The sequence below is a fragment of the Lithobates pipiens genome, unplaced genomic scaffold (genome assembly GCF_037356315.1).
Source record: "Lithobates pipiens isolate NorthernLeopardFrog02 unplaced genomic scaffold, aLitPip1_a1.2 Scaffold_19, whole genome shotgun sequence".
Lineage (NCBI taxonomy): Eukaryota > Metazoa > Chordata > Amphibia > Anura > Ranidae > Lithobates > Lithobates pipiens.
The window spans coordinates 144,827,724-144,842,540 of record NW_027507764.1 but is presented as its reverse complement, the minus strand read 5'-3'; the positions used below and the strand labels follow the sequence as shown (position 1 = coordinate 144,842,540).

Here is a 14,817-nt window from a genome sequence, read left to right as displayed (position 1 = left end):
ATTTGGAAAAAAATTACTTTCATGAATTTAAAAAAAACAAAAAACAAAACACTAAAGTTAGCCCAATTTTTTTGGTATGAAAGATGATGCGCCGAGTAGATAGATACCGAATATGTCCCGCTTTAAAATTGTGTCTACCCGTGGAATTGCGGAAAACTAGTGCTCAAAATTCTCCATAGGTGATGCTTTAAACGCCTTTAGAGGTCACCAGTTTAGAGTTGCACAGGAGATCTGGTGCTAGGATTATTGCCCTAACTCTGATGTTTGCAACAACGTTTACATATACGTGCAGGAGTAACATATGCATGCTCATTTGCACATAAACACGCTGAGAGGACGCATATTTGCGAGCGGTCAGTGCCAACAGGTTAATATTAACACACTCATTCAGGCCGGATATTATAGCTCTCACAATACTTGTGGACTGTGGCACAGAAGCTGTACTGTGGTTTATTTGCTTTCTGTCTCCCTTCTATTCACAGGATTCCTTGTATTCTAATACCCCATACACACTATTAGATTTTCTGCAGATTTTTGTCTTCAGATTTACCAAAACCATGTAGTGCAAGGGCCTGCCTGATTGCAGACAAATTAAAACTCTTAAGGTCTGACCTCATATTATATGGTTTTGGTAAATCTGAAGACAAAAATCTGCAGAAAATCAAAGCCCTTGTACACACGGTCGGACATTCCGACAACAAAATCCATCGGATTTTGTCCAAAACTTGTGTTGCATACACACGGTCGGACAAAGTTGTAGGAAAATCAGATCGTACGTAACGTGATGACGTTATTTTGATACGACGGGACTACGTTCAGGCTAGTAGCCAATAGCTTTGGTCTAGGAATCTGAACTGAGCATGCGTGGCACTTTGTCCGATCGGAATTCTCTACACACAAACGGACAAAGTCTGATCGGATCATGTTGTCGGAAAGTTTTAGAGCCCAGCTCTAAAACTTTGTCCATCGTATATTCCTGACGGAAACAGTCCGATGAAGCCCACACACGGTCAGATTATGCGACAACGCGGTCTGATTGGACATCTTCCCTCAGAATGTTCGACCGTGTGTACAAGGGCTAATAGTGTGTATGAGGTCTAAGAACCAACTGGTCACCAAATACAAGGCTCTGTGAATGGACAAAATGCAGAAAAAAAGACAGTGTGGCTTTTTGGTAGGGATGCACTAAGAGCCGGTTCACACTGGGACGACTTGTCAGACGACTTAGCTGCCTGACAAGTCGTGTCCTATTCTGTACAATGGAACCGTTCTAATTGGAGCGACTCAAGTCGCTCCAATTTAGAAAAAGGTTCCTGTACGACTTTGGGGGCCACTTGCATTGACTTCTATAGAGAAGTCGTTTTGCAAATCGCCGCTGCTGTCGTGTCCAGGTCGCCTGAGGCAGTCGCGCTGCAAGTCGTGCTGCCTCAGTGTGAACCGACTCTTATGCCCCGTTCACACAATAGGATTTTCCCGACAACAAACCTGCGGATTTTTTTTCCGAAAGATGTTGGCTCAAACTTGCCTTACATACACACAGTCACACAAATGTTGTTGGAAATTGCCAACCTCAAGAACGCGGTGATGTACAACACGTACGATGAGCTGAGAAAAATGAAGTTCAATAGCCAGTGCGTCACTTCTACTTGATTCCGAGCATGCGTGGACTTTTGTGCGTCAGACTTGTGTACACACGCTCGGAAATTTCCGACAATAAGTTTTGTTGTCGGAAAATTTGAGAATCTGCTCTCAAGCATTTGTTGGCAGAAATTCTGACAACAAATGTTCTATGGAGCATACACGCGGTCGGACTTTCCGACAAGCTCACATTCGAACATTTGTTGTTGGAAAATCCTATCGTGTGTACGGGGCATAATACTACCATTTTTTTCGGTGAGGACGAGTACTAATACTGTTGGTCAAATACTCGCTGATACCAAGTACCGATACTTTGTGGTGCGATTTGCAGTAATACAAAATGAATGAGCTTAAATCACACTGCAAAGAATGGCATGTAGTTTCCCCCACTGCTCCTTCAGCCTGGGTTCACACAGGAGCAGTGCAGGAAACCACATGCGATTCAGACAGGAATCACACCACGCATTGCTGTTCATATCGCATGCAATTCTTTTCAGTTCTGCTGTAAGCTCATTCTGGAATTCCTATTATCTCTGCTGATGCTCATACTGACTGGAGAACAGGGGGTCCATCTTCACCATGACAACTTGATCAGCCCCCTTAGTAGTGGGTCTGCCTTACAGACTGCAAACTTCCTTTGCAGTGAATGTCTGAAATGGAACTCCAAGCTCTGTGCACACTAGAAAAAGCAGCAAGCCAATAACACAAATGAAGAAAAGGATTACTGGAGAAGCTTTGTACGTAAACACTAAAATCAAACCCCTCCAGCTGGCCATATAGCAGGGGAATTACATTTTTTTTTGCCATAACCCCGGTATCCCAGTGTTCCGCCGGCTACAAGATAAAAGTGGTCTCTGCAAGATCACTTTTATCAGTGGCGGGAGAGGGCCCCCCTCCCGTCGCGATCTGGCGCCCTCCGCCGCTTACCGGAGCCATCAGCAACGGCCGAGGCGATCGCGTCCTTGTCGTGGCTAGGTATGAAGATGAGTGAGGGGAAGATGGTCCCGACCCATCTCCATACTATAGCAGGGCGGAAGCGAAGTCAAAGCGTCACTTCCGCCCATACTTCTTAAAGGCACTTTTTTTTATGTCATTTTTCAAAATGACAACATATTATAATTTTTTTTTACATGCAAGTCCAAATATGAGATCTGAGGTCTTTTTGACCCCAGATCTCATATTTAAGAGGTCCTGTCATGCTTTTTTTCTATTACAAGGGATGTTTACATTCCTTGTTATAAAAATAAAAGTGACACAATTTTTTTTTTTAAACAGTGTAAAAAAAAAAAAAAAAAGAAGAGGTAAAATAAATAAGAAAAAAACAGTTTTTTTGAAACGCGCCCCGTCCCGCCGAGCTCGCAACGCATACGTGAGTAGCGCCCGCATATGAAAACGGTGTTCAAAACAACCATGTGAGGTATCGCCGCGATCGGCCTCTGTAACGCAAAACATGCAACCAGTAGAATTTTTTAAATGTTGCCTATGGAGATTTTTAAGGGTAAAAGTTTCTCGCCATCCCACGAGTGGGTGCAATTTTGAAGCATGACATGTTGGGTATCGATTTACTTGGCGTAACATTATCTTTCACAATATAAACAAAAATTGGGCTAACTTTACTGTTGTCTTATTTTTTAATTCAAAAAAGTGCGCTTGTAAGACCGCTGCGCAAATACGGTGTGACAGAAAGTATTGCAATGGCCGCCATTTTATTCTCTAGGGTGTTAGAAAAGAAAATGTATAATGTTTGGGGGTTCTAAGTAATTTTCTAGAAAAAAAAATGTTTTTAACTTGTAAACACAGAGTCTGAAAAAGAGGCTTGGTCTTTAAGTGGTTAAGAGAATGCCATCTAGATGCAGATTGAGGAGGACAATGTAATGCCAGGAGGGTGTGTGTATCATCAGAGGTGCAGGGAGATGTTTTTCTGTGGTGGAGGATCCGGGTTTGTAGATCAGCATTATGTGCCAATCAGGGACAGACAAGCAAAAGGGTATTTCCTAAAACTGTAGCATATGTGCATGACAACCAATCAGCTTCTAGCTATTATTTTCAAAGCTTAACTGAACAAGCTGAAGCTAGAAGCTGATTGGTTGCTAGTCACCACTGCCCCAGTTTTAGTAAATCCTTCCCCCATTGTTGTGAAAAGTACAGGTATCATCTATGACCTGCTACAAAGTTAGTGTGCTCTGTACAACCCCACCCTGCACCCAGGCACTGCCTTGCCCTGGCAGCCTGCACTCACCACTCAGATAATTGGTCCACTTGTATAGGATGCCCTCCATGCTGCTGGCAGTGTCAGGCTCAGCTCCGCACGCCCCGGACTCTGGCATCGGTGCCGATCTCCGCCGATCACACGGACACACACACAGTGACAGGCAGCATCTCCGTCGTGAATAGCAACCACCGGCCGCTCTCTGTAGGCAGCCGACGCTGGTGACGTCACGGAACGCCCCTTTACGTTTCAATCAGCAGAGAACAAACGCCTTGTACCTGGAGTCTCCACGCCCGGAACCTACTTCCTGGTGTGCGTGCTCAGCCAACCGCATTCCAGAACCAGGGGGTGTGGTTTATCTACTGACCAGTGAGAGAGAGCGTTTGGGCGACGTTCACGCCCACTGCTCCAGCCTATAGGATCTGGTGCTGCAAAGTTAAATGGCCCTGGAGCTGTGTGGTTGTAGAGTGTGTGCCACGTCTGCTGGAGGGAGGCTGATGATGGAGGTGATGGTGTTTGCAGCTCTGCTGGTCTGTGCCGGGGGCGCTCTCATCCCCGAGCCTGACGTGCAGATCACAGTGGTGGAGAAGCCTTATATCTGCAAGAGGAAGACTAAGAATGGGGACATGATGCTGGTGCACTTCGAGGGCTTCTTGGAGAGCAATGGGACCCGCTTCCATTCAACGTGAGTCCTCCACCCCCATACATGATGATGGGGCTCATTCACATTCAGTACTGCCTACACATGTATATAGTGTATGGATGTGAAGGCAGCGCTACAGGGATCAGGGAGGTTACGTGAAGCTGTGTCTGCGAACAAATGGGCGCTGCGTTTATCAGCCTATGAAATTGAATACAGTGGCGTCCAGCGCTAGAATAATTGTACACATCTAAATGTTGTATGGGGCGAAACGTGAGGAATTTAGGTGTGTGGTTTATGTCGGATCCTCTGATTGCGGTGCCAGCAAGTACCCGCCTTCTGTGCAAAAAATGCTCACATGTCTTTGTGAATGAGCCCCTCTTACGCCTCATTCCTCTCTCCTAGATGCCTTTTTTTTTTTTTTTTTTTGCCAAAATGCAGTGGCATCTTGGCATAAATGGGGGGTGGAATGTCCTGTAAATTGGTGCCAATACCAAGTTGCATTTCCATGGGTATTGGTACTTTTGGCACAGTTTAGGTCAATACAAAACAAATGGGTGCAAATTGCACTACAAAGAATTGCATGTGTTTTTTGAACAGGCATGCAGTGTGGCTCTGGGGTCCCATGGTGGTGCTGGTAGCTCCTTATGACCCCCCCCTCCAGGATAATTGCTTTCCGGGGGGGGGGGGTTACCTTGTGCGTGCGCTTTTGAGTCTGGCATTTGCGTCCATAGATGTAGAATGCTGGACTCCGTGCCGGCCTATGTCATTGGCTTTGATAGCAGTGGGGGGCTGCTATCAATCCTATCCAATCAGGAGCCGAGACAACGGGCAGAGGGGAAGAGAAGAGCGCGTCACCTGAGGTGAGTAAACGGGGGGGCTGGGGGGCCGGTAAATGACAGAAGTTTTTACCTTTAATGTAAAGCTGCACGATTAATCGTTAAGAAATGCAATCTTTTTCCCTTCTCGATCTTCAAAACAGCATGCCATGATTCTTTCTAACAAGTGCAGAGAGTTCTCACAGCTGTGGGGGGGGGGGGGGGGGAATTCCGGGCAGCGTGCCGCGTTTAATCACGGCATGTGAATAAGTAGAAACAAAGTATCTTTTTGTTCTTTTATCAAAGGAAAGAACTCTGGTGTGTAAATGAAGGAAGCTTAATCATTTAAAGACCAAACCTTTTCTGACATTTGATTACAAAAATTATCTAACTTAGCAGAGGCCCTATAGAATAAAATGGTGGTTGTTGCAATATTTTATGTCCCACTGCATTTGCACAGGGGTCTTTCAAATGCAATAAAAAAAAAACAAAAAAACCTATACAGTAAAGTTAGCCCTATTTATTTTTATTTTTTGTATAATGTAAAAGATGTTACACCGCAAGAATTGTGATCTTTATTCTAAGCCAAAAAAATTGTGATTCTTATATTAGCCCAAATAGCACAGCTCTAAGGTGAAGAAAACGAGGGTTTACAACCCCTTTAAACTAGCGGTACATATCTGGCCACATGCAAAATAATCTACATAGGTGTCCTGGTTCCCCGATGATAGCAAATCATGGCTGCTAGAGGTGCTGCCCACTCTCCCTCTCCTTACAAGAAATCACATGTGATTTGGACACGTTTTAGGCGATAAATGTCTGGTGCTTAGGTGTGTGTGTGTGTGTGTGTGGTTTATTTTTATTTATTTTTTTCTGCCAAAACTGGGCTGCTCCTGGGCACACTGCCAGTTTTTTTTTTTCTCCTCCTCTGCCTTTGGTCTATGGGTACCCTGTTGGCACTCCTGGGTCTTCCTCTTTTGTGAGTGCCCCCATAGGAAGCTGCTTCGCAGGGGGGGGGGGGGGGGGGGCAATTATGTGGGATTGCTTTTGAGCATCTATTGACATGGGCAGGGCTACGTGTATGTGGCCCCGCCCCTTTTCTTAAGCAGCTCAATCGTTGGCTGGTGTTTGATAGCTGCTGAGTCCCGCCCACACTGGCCGGTTCCCGCCAACCCCGTCATCAAGCTCAAATCTGACATATTTGCCTCTGTTACTTGTCAGTTTCACACCCCGGCTGGGTACTGCCCATTCCGAAATTAAGCTCAATTCTGACAGCTCCTCTGTTACATTTCAGTAACAGAGTGCTCCGTGTAAAACCAATCAGTGCCACCTGCCACCACCAATCGGTGCCACCTGCTAGTGCCACCTGCCACCACCAATCGGTGCCAACCAATGCCACCTGCCAGTGTGGCCACCGCCAACCAGGGCCACCGCCAACCAGGGCCACCTGCCACCGCCTGCCAGTGTCGCCCAGTTCCATCTGTTGCCAGCCTTACTCTTTCTGGTCAGCCCATAGCCCTGATGTAACAGCGTTTCAATGGAGTTATTGACTGGGTGCTCCATTGTGAGTTGGGGATAGTGGGTGAAAATGAGTGGCCTTACCCTGGGAGCTGACAATCCATACCACTCTAAAAAAAAAAAACAAAAAAAAAAACTGGCTCCTAAATTCAAAGCAAATTTGTCAACCCCTGATATAATGACCTTAAGGCCTAAGACGTGTCGAGGAATGGGACTTCCATAGCAGCTCCATCTTCATGCATGAGTAGATGTGCCACAGATCTCTGGCAGGACCTGTAGCTCAGCAGGATCTGGAGGGGAGGTGCACAGACTTTATTCTTGCCAGGGGGAGGAGGCAGGTGAAAAGTCTTTATTTTGGATGAAGGTTGGCTAATACCGCACAGTCACATGACGTCCTTGACTTTGTGCGGGGATGTCTGAATGATGCTTGCAGCTCCAGGCATCATTCAGATATCGTTCTTTCCGGTGATTCTGTGCACAATAATGATCATAGCGGCACTTCCGCTGTTTGATCGTTCTTATAGGTGATGGGAGGGGATGTCCCGGCCACCATCCGGTGCTTCCCCAGGCTCTCCCCTGCCATTGAGGGCCCAGAGAGAATCGGCCATTGGCTTATGATAATAGATTTCCGATGGTCACCGGTCATCTGACTGTCGGAGGCGCAAATACCGTACAAGATAAAAAGTTGCAATGACCGCCATTTTATTCCCTAGGGTGTCTGTAAAAAAAAAAAAAAAAAAAAAAAAAACATAATGTTTGGGGGTTCTGAGTAATTTTCTAGCAAAAAGATTATTTGTACAAGTAGGAGAGAAGTGCCAGAATAGGACTGAGCCTGTTTTTCAGACTCTGTTTACAAGTTAAACAAGTTTTCTAGCAAAAAAATAAAAAAATTACTACAGATGCACTGGTCCATTCATTCTGAATGATTTCAGAAACCTGTTTTCAAGTCCAAAGCCTGCTGACACTGGCCCATACCTCAGTATGTCTTTCCTTCCTCTGGGTGCACGTTGTAGAACCTAGGAGAGCTCTGGGTCTCGTATGTTGATCAGAGGGGCTTCCTTTAAAATTTTTAAAGCTGTACCCTTTTGGCACCTCTTTGTGTCCCAAAAGAACAAAAAGGTAGAGAAGTTATTTTTTCCTAAACCCTAGGGTTCAGGCAATGGGAATAGATGCCTTATCCAATCCTTGGGTATTCAGCCTGGCGTATGCTCTTCCCTCAATTAGGTTGATTCCACTTGTTCTTCGAAAGTTCATCTCGGAGAAGACAAACCTCATGGCCCCTTATTTGCCCAAAAGGTCATTGTTCTCCATGCTGCAAAGCCTCTCGGTAGTTCCCTCCCCATCCTCATTTTCTATGAAGCCTTCCATGACAGCCAGTATCCCCAAATCAGGGGGCTATATATATATATATATGTGTATATATAATTTTTTTTTTTTTGAATTATATTATGTTGTGCATTCCTGAGGTATGGGCCTGGAGGACCGTGTTTGGGGTGTTTTTTTTTTTTTTTTTTTTTTTTTTTTTTTTTTTCTTCTTGTGGACGGGCTTTCTTGGCTACACGTCCTACTCTGAGCATGCCTTGGCTAAGGGCAGATGGATTTCAGGAAGTAAATGCTACATAAATCCTCTGCCCTTGGCTGCAGCTAGAAATGCTAGGTGTTATTCTCAACAAATTTAAAGCATGGAGACTATGGATGGATCGTTGAGTTTTAAGAACGAATTAGCCACTTGCCGAACTGCCGTCACAATACAGCGGGAGGCCGGTGTGAACCGGCGCAGCAGGGATGTGTGTAAAAACACAAATCCCTGTTCTGAGAGGAGATGCAGATCATGAGTTCCTAATGGCTAGGAATCGTGATCTGTCATCTACTATAGTAGGTCCCACCCCACCACAGTTAGAACAGTCAGGGAACAGTTAACCCCTTGATCTTTCCCAGTGTTGACCACTTCCTGCCAGTGTTTTTTACAGTAATCGGTGCATTTTTATAGCACTGATTGCTGACGCTGTATAATTGTCAATCGTCACAAAAATGTGTCTAGTGTCCGCCATAACGTTGCAGTTATAATAAAAATCGCAGATCGCCGCCATTACTAGTTAAAAAAAAAAAAAGATAAAAATGCCATAAATCTATCCCCTATTTTTGTAGACGCTAGAACTTTTGTGCAAACCAGTCAATATACGCTAATTGCAATTTATATTTTTGGTAACTAGGAATGCATATCGGCTTACACTGAGGAAATGTGTTTTATTTTCTTTGATATTCATTATAGCAAAAAGTACAAAATATTTTGATTTCAAAATTGCCGCTTTTATGGTTTATAGCGCAAAAAATTTAAAACTGCAGGGGGGATCAAATACCACCAAAAAGCTCTATTTGTGGGGGGGGGGGGGGGCGCGCGTCGCTACAGCGTCACACAACCGCATAGTTGTCAGTTAACGCAACGCAGTGCCGTATCGCAAAAAAAACCTGGTCATTGAGCAGACAAATCCTCTGGGGCTGAAGTGGTTAATGGTTTTTCAGTTTGCGGTGCTCAGATACAGCTTGGTACCAATTTAAGGCAACAATGTATGTAGTGGGGGGGGGGGGTCCCCCCTTCAGTAATGGACTCCTGGATCTAGATGACATCTCCTTGGATGACTCCCTGCATGAAAAGCTGTTGTAAAATGTTAGGATGGCTCAACTCATAGACCAGTCTGTTAGGCCCTTTAAAAGGTGCCATGAGTGACTGAAGGTTGAAGAGTGCCACAAGTAATGTCAAGCTTGCTCCCATTGAGTCCTCCTATTAAAATGTCCAACACGTTTCAGTGTTTATGGTCCCTCCCTTATTCAGTGGAGAGGATATTCTTGCTGGTTGCAGTTGTGCCATGTGTAAGCGTAGTAGTTTTTGCAGAATCCTGCATCATGCAAACTTTTATTTTTATTATTTTTTCTCTCTTCTCCTCGTTCTCCACCAGAGTCTGGCAGTCCAAAATCCTTAGACTATTTCTATATGCTAGTTTGTCTCTAAAGCCGGTGCTTCTGGGTTTGCTCCTGACGGTGGATTGCTGGCACTAAGTATGTGTAATTGGTAGCTATGCCATTGCCAGCAGAGTTCAGGAGATGGCTATATATTATCATTCAAATCACAATACAAAATTTATTATATTTAGAGATCTTCTTATTGCTCAGTTCATGCAACCACAATGTGAGATTATGTAGTGCAACTTTGGATGTGGCTAGCATACTTGGCCAAATGTTGCTCAGATCGCACCAAAGTAGCAGAGGAACTTTTCCAAAATTGCACTGCATAGTTGCATTATTTCCCTTGCCGTGCAACTCTTATAAGAAATCGCACCAGTGTGAACCAGCACTCAGTGTTTAAGGTGTGCGTTTTGGAATTTTGTTCATCCTTTTGTTTTTCCTTGACATTTTATAATACCAATTTGATTTTCTTCAGTTATGCAGATAACAATAACCAGCCTGTATGGTTTACACTTGGCATCAAAGAAGCTATCAAAGGATGGGATAAAGGCCTTAAAGATATGTGTGTGGGGGAGAAACGAAAGCTGGTTGTACCTCCTTCACTGGCCTATGGAAAGGAAGGAAAAGGTAACCTTACTTTTATTTTTATTTGGCGCTTATGGCTTTTTTTTTTTTTTTTCCCCCCCTCTAGGCTCCTAACTCTATTCTGTCTACAGGCCCAAAACATTGTATTAGTGGGATATACAGGTACTGTCCAGGGATAAATCTTGAAATTCTATGCAGTCCTGCAATTGGGAGGACAGATAATGGCTACAATGCCAAATACTTTAGAAAATGCCATTCTTTAGGGTTTGCATGCTCTTGCCTTCCCACTCTTCTGACCAATCTCCTTCATTTTCTGAATTTTAAGATCTGTTTTGTCACTTTACACTTATTTTTTTAAGTTGCACCACTAATTTCCTGCCGTGCATGTAGTTGATAGACTTTCTTTCGTACTTACAAAAGAACACTGCTAATAAATGTTGCATTATTAACACTAACCTCTTTTTGTCTTGTACTTAATCCAAAGTGTGTTCTGGTGTTACATGAATAGTCCTTTGGAAAGCAGCGGCACACTCCCCCAGCAAATAATGCATGTGGATTGTCACCCTTTCTTTAATGCTACACTTGCTAAAACTGGTAAGGTTTGAACAATATGCATGGGGTTTTTTTTAGTCCATGCTTAATGTGTTTAAAATATTGTGTGCTGTCACTGTGACGATATAGACCTAGACCTAGATTTTATAAAGTGTGTGTGGTGGGGTGTCTTTTTCTTTCCATAATATGACTGCTGTGTCTTCAGAGGACTGCAAACTGACCCATAACTTGTTTTGTTCAGCATGCTTTCCCCACTGGGAAAACATGGTAATTACTGCTAGTGGCGATATATCGATCTGTCTGCTTGTAGCCACTAGCAATAATCGCATGTAAAATCGAACAGTATGGCTGACCGCTCAGTTTGGATAATTTCAGCCTGCCACTACATGGTTCACATTCGATTTGAATGGTCTATGGCTGGCTTAAGTAATTGGACAAGAAGCCTGTTACATGACATTGACATTCATTTTTAGAGAAGAGTGCAATGCACACTCTTAAAGCCTGTTGTGCATGGCAATACCTAAGCTTTGTACACTGACCCCCCCCCCCCCCCCCAGTATTTGGGTTACTGGGTGTGTAAGTGCAGTACCCATAGTGGCCAATTGGGAATCACAGCACAAGATGGTCTGTGATTGGCTATGCATTATTGGACAACAACCCCTCAAGATTAGGATTTCTTTGCATAAGGTCATCTATTCCCTCCCTCATCAGCTGATCACAACACTCGGTTGTAGTCTATTCCCTATAAATCAGCTACCACTTATCTACTCCTATAGTATTCATTAAGCACTTGTTCTTGCAGTTTCAGGAGCTTTGCAGCCATCTGTCATTGTAAATAATCCTAATGTATCCATCTGACCTTCACTCATCTGTGCTGATTGCATGTGGGTTTTTATTTAATATAGGAAAAATTCCACCAGAGAGCACTTTAATCTTTGATCTTCATCTTATTGAGATTCGAAATGGACCACGATCGCATGAGTCGTTTCAAGAAATGGATTTGAATGATGACTGGAAGCTGTCTAAAGAAGAGGTAACTGAATTCTTAACTGTCTCAAATGGATTTGAAATAACTTCTCAAATCAACTGCTGGGCTCATTCACACTTGTCAGTACTTGACGCTGTACAAATGAGGTGTTTGGGCTATTACACAAAAATGTACACCTGTTTGTAAGACTGGTCAGTTGACAGGTGGGCTTTAAAGTGCTTTTGGTTAGAACTGACATTGGATGAAGCCTACACGCTAGGGTAGCTGCTCTTTCCAGATTTAGGCTTGTGTCAAAATGGATTCAAAGCGGAATGTCGCCCAAGTGAGAAGTACTCAACTCACCACCCCCAGTTTTGACAGGTACCAGCTACCTCTTCTGGTTAGATTGCTGTAATGATCTGAGTGGAAGTTTGCCTCCTGTCCTGTGGTGTGTCCTGGGAACCAGTGCTTGAGAGCATTGATGGGTAAATCTGTCAGAATGTGCTAGTATGCACTGTATATTGGCAATCGCATTATGGCATAACCCACCTGGGGGCACATTCAATAATTCAAGTTTAATTCCACTTTAAGTAATTTGATCTGTAACAGATCTGGATTGTGGGTACTGATGCCACTCCACAGTACACTACTGTTTTTTGCCTTTAGACTAAATGATATGGAGTCATGACGATCCAGAACCTGTTCATTCTAGTTCTGAAGGTTACTGATGTCTCGCTCCCATTTTCCCTCCCTAATGACTATAGTAAAATTTAAGCCAATTTTATAAGTGAGCTATAGATGCTACTGGTCACTTTTTGGTTATGGGGTGCTTGTGTCATGGACAGATGTATTTTAATTTTCTCTACCTCCAATTGCATCCACCAGGTGAAGGCCTATCTGAAAGCGGAGTTCGAGAGGCATGGCAGTGCCATTAATGAAACCCAACATGAAGTCTTAGTTGAGAGCATATTTGAGAAAGAAGATGATGACAGCGATGGTTTTATTTCTGCCAGAGAATTCACATATGTTCATGATGAGCTATGAACACAGATCATTTCTAAGTTCGTGTGCTAGAAGTTTAAGCATTTTGAGTTTTTTTTACTAATACATTTTCTGAAGGTACAGTCTCCCACTATGTTGGCCAGCAGTAACCAGATTATTATTTTTTTTTTTTTTTTTTTTTTGCGGTTTTTGAGAAATGGGTTACTGTGAAACAGACTATCTGGGACACTTGTAGTACTTAGCGGGTTGTGTCTATCACTGGGACCTCTAGCAAAGTGTTTTCATACATTCTCCTGAGATAATTAGGAATTAATTGACAGATGCAGTTGACCACCTTCTGACCTTAAGGGTCTGTGTCAACCGGGTTTGGTGGCTTCAAATCTGGCTTTGCATTCCCATACAAGTCTAGGAGCTTGAAGCGGGTTAGAAGGTAGTCCATATGCACCTGTCCATTAATTCTAAATGCTCTTAGAAGCATCTCAAACTGATACAAAGGCTCTCCAAAATGCATTTGTATTAGGCTTTTATGATGAGAGAATGTCAACAAAATCCTTTTTTATACTTGCCCTTATACAATCCTACTGAAACCGTTTCCAGAAAGGTGATGAATACCAGTGGTTCAGCCACATTTTGTCTCCCTAACAGAACAATTATCAGGTTTTTATTGTCTAACCCCTCACCAGTTTATCCAAAGCTTAAAGGAAAAAGTTTAGTTGTACTTTAAATTGGCATTTAAGGCTATTCCTAAGCTTAAACCCACCCAAATCCTAGTGCATCTTGTGATGGAAGGATGCTAATGCCTATTCTGAAAGGGTGCTGTGGTCACATGATTTGGCTCCCAGCAGCAGCTTCAGGGAAGTGGAGGTACAGCAGATGCCCCATAGTAAGCCTATTGGTGGTTTTGCTGTATAGGCATTTCAGACATTGTCAGCAATCTCTTCTCCCCTGAAGCTGAGGAAATCATGTGCCCAGACCAGAATGCCCTCGGAATGGGCTTTAGAAAGGGGGGGTCGGTGCAAGTTTAAGCATGGTTACACATAGCCTTGAATTGATCCACTTTAATAGTAGTAATCTGCTGACCTACATTTTGGACATGCTTTTTAATGCAGGAAACCATCCATCTACACAAGTGCTCACTGTGTAACTGGTGAAGATGTCTGGCATGTATAGCTGGTTACATAGCCCACATTGGGCACATTTAAAAGGGGGGGGGGGGGGGATCTGAGTTCATATGCAGGGAACTATGCACAATATGGTGCTAAAGTCTTATTTTATCAGCTCTTGGAGTAGAATGATTGTTGTAATTCTTTTTAAATGTTAATGGTGAAAATAAAATGTTATAAATCCTTAACAACTTGGACTGTGGAACTGGGAAATTTCTTACTCTAAATACAGACTAAACAAAGTCTGCTCACCCACCACAAATACCCCTGACTGCTTCCTCTCTGAAGGCACATTTCATATACCCCTGTGACACTGTAGAATCCTTCAAGACTAAGCAAACCCTGATGGGTTGTACATGTACATTTTTTATTGAACAGGTGAACTAACCCTTCAAAAATCATGTTTCTTTGGTAGTCCCTCTCATTTATTCATACCACAGTAGCATACTAAAGCTGTGTATTACATCAAAGATATGGATTACACAAGTCGTTATTGGCTTGACCTCCCATCCATGCACTTCTGCATCAATTAAAATGATATACTTAGTATTGTGACAGATGAAAAATGTGGCCAAAAGACAAACTATGTAGGGTCCTTTACTGGAAGGACACAAGGGCAAGTGGTGCTAGCCCTGGGGTCTGTATCCAAAGATCCTGCAGCTTATCAAGTTTGTGGGCAGTACCTCTTTGTTTTAAAATATGGTGTTCTATCAGGTTAACTTTGACCTCATGTGTTTGTAATGTAAAATATCATACAACCC

General features: G+C 43.4%; 2 protein-coding genes across 2 annotated transcripts in view; one reads left to right on the top strand and one right to left on the bottom strand.

Annotated features, from left to right (window-relative positions):
• PLEKHA8 (pleckstrin homology domain containing A8) overlaps positions 1-4,149 on the bottom strand; it is a 54,462-nt gene extending 50,313 nt beyond the window's left edge. The window contains exon 1 of the mRNA XM_077491366.1: positions 3,878-4,149. Within this exon, the coding sequence (XP_077347492.1) occupies positions 3,878-3,965 (88 nt within the window). The 5' untranslated portion in view covers positions 3,966-4,149. The remainder of the gene's footprint in view (positions 1-3,877) is intronic.
• Positions 4,150-4,272: 123 nt separating this feature from the next.
• On the top strand, positions 4,273-14,247 carry FKBP14 (FKBP prolyl isomerase 14). Its single transcript, XM_077491367.1, has 4 exons — positions 4,273-4,532; positions 10,263-10,414; positions 11,830-11,957; positions 12,777-14,247. The coding sequence occupies exons 1-4, from the start codon at positions 4,288-4,290 to the stop codon at positions 12,933-12,935; spliced, it is 684 nt and encodes a 227-aa protein (XP_077347493.1). The 5' UTR covers positions 4,273-4,287; the 3' UTR covers positions 12,936-14,247.
• Positions 14,248-14,817: the final 570 nt, after the last annotated feature.

Bases quoted from the DNA above. Each gene is read 5' to 3' on its own strand.
- FKBP14 (XM_077491367.1), top strand. From the start codon at position 4,288: ATGGCCCTGGAGCTGTGTGGTTGTAGAGTGTGTGCCACGTCTGCTGGA. The intron at 10,415-11,829 runs GTAACCTTACTT...TATTTAATATAG, and splicing joins CTATGGAAAGGAAGGAAAAG to GAAAAATTCCACCAGAGAGC. The intron at 11,958-12,776 runs GTAACTGAATTC...TGCATCCACCAG, and splicing joins GGAAGCTGTCTAAAGAAGAG to GTGAAGGCCTATCTGAAAGC.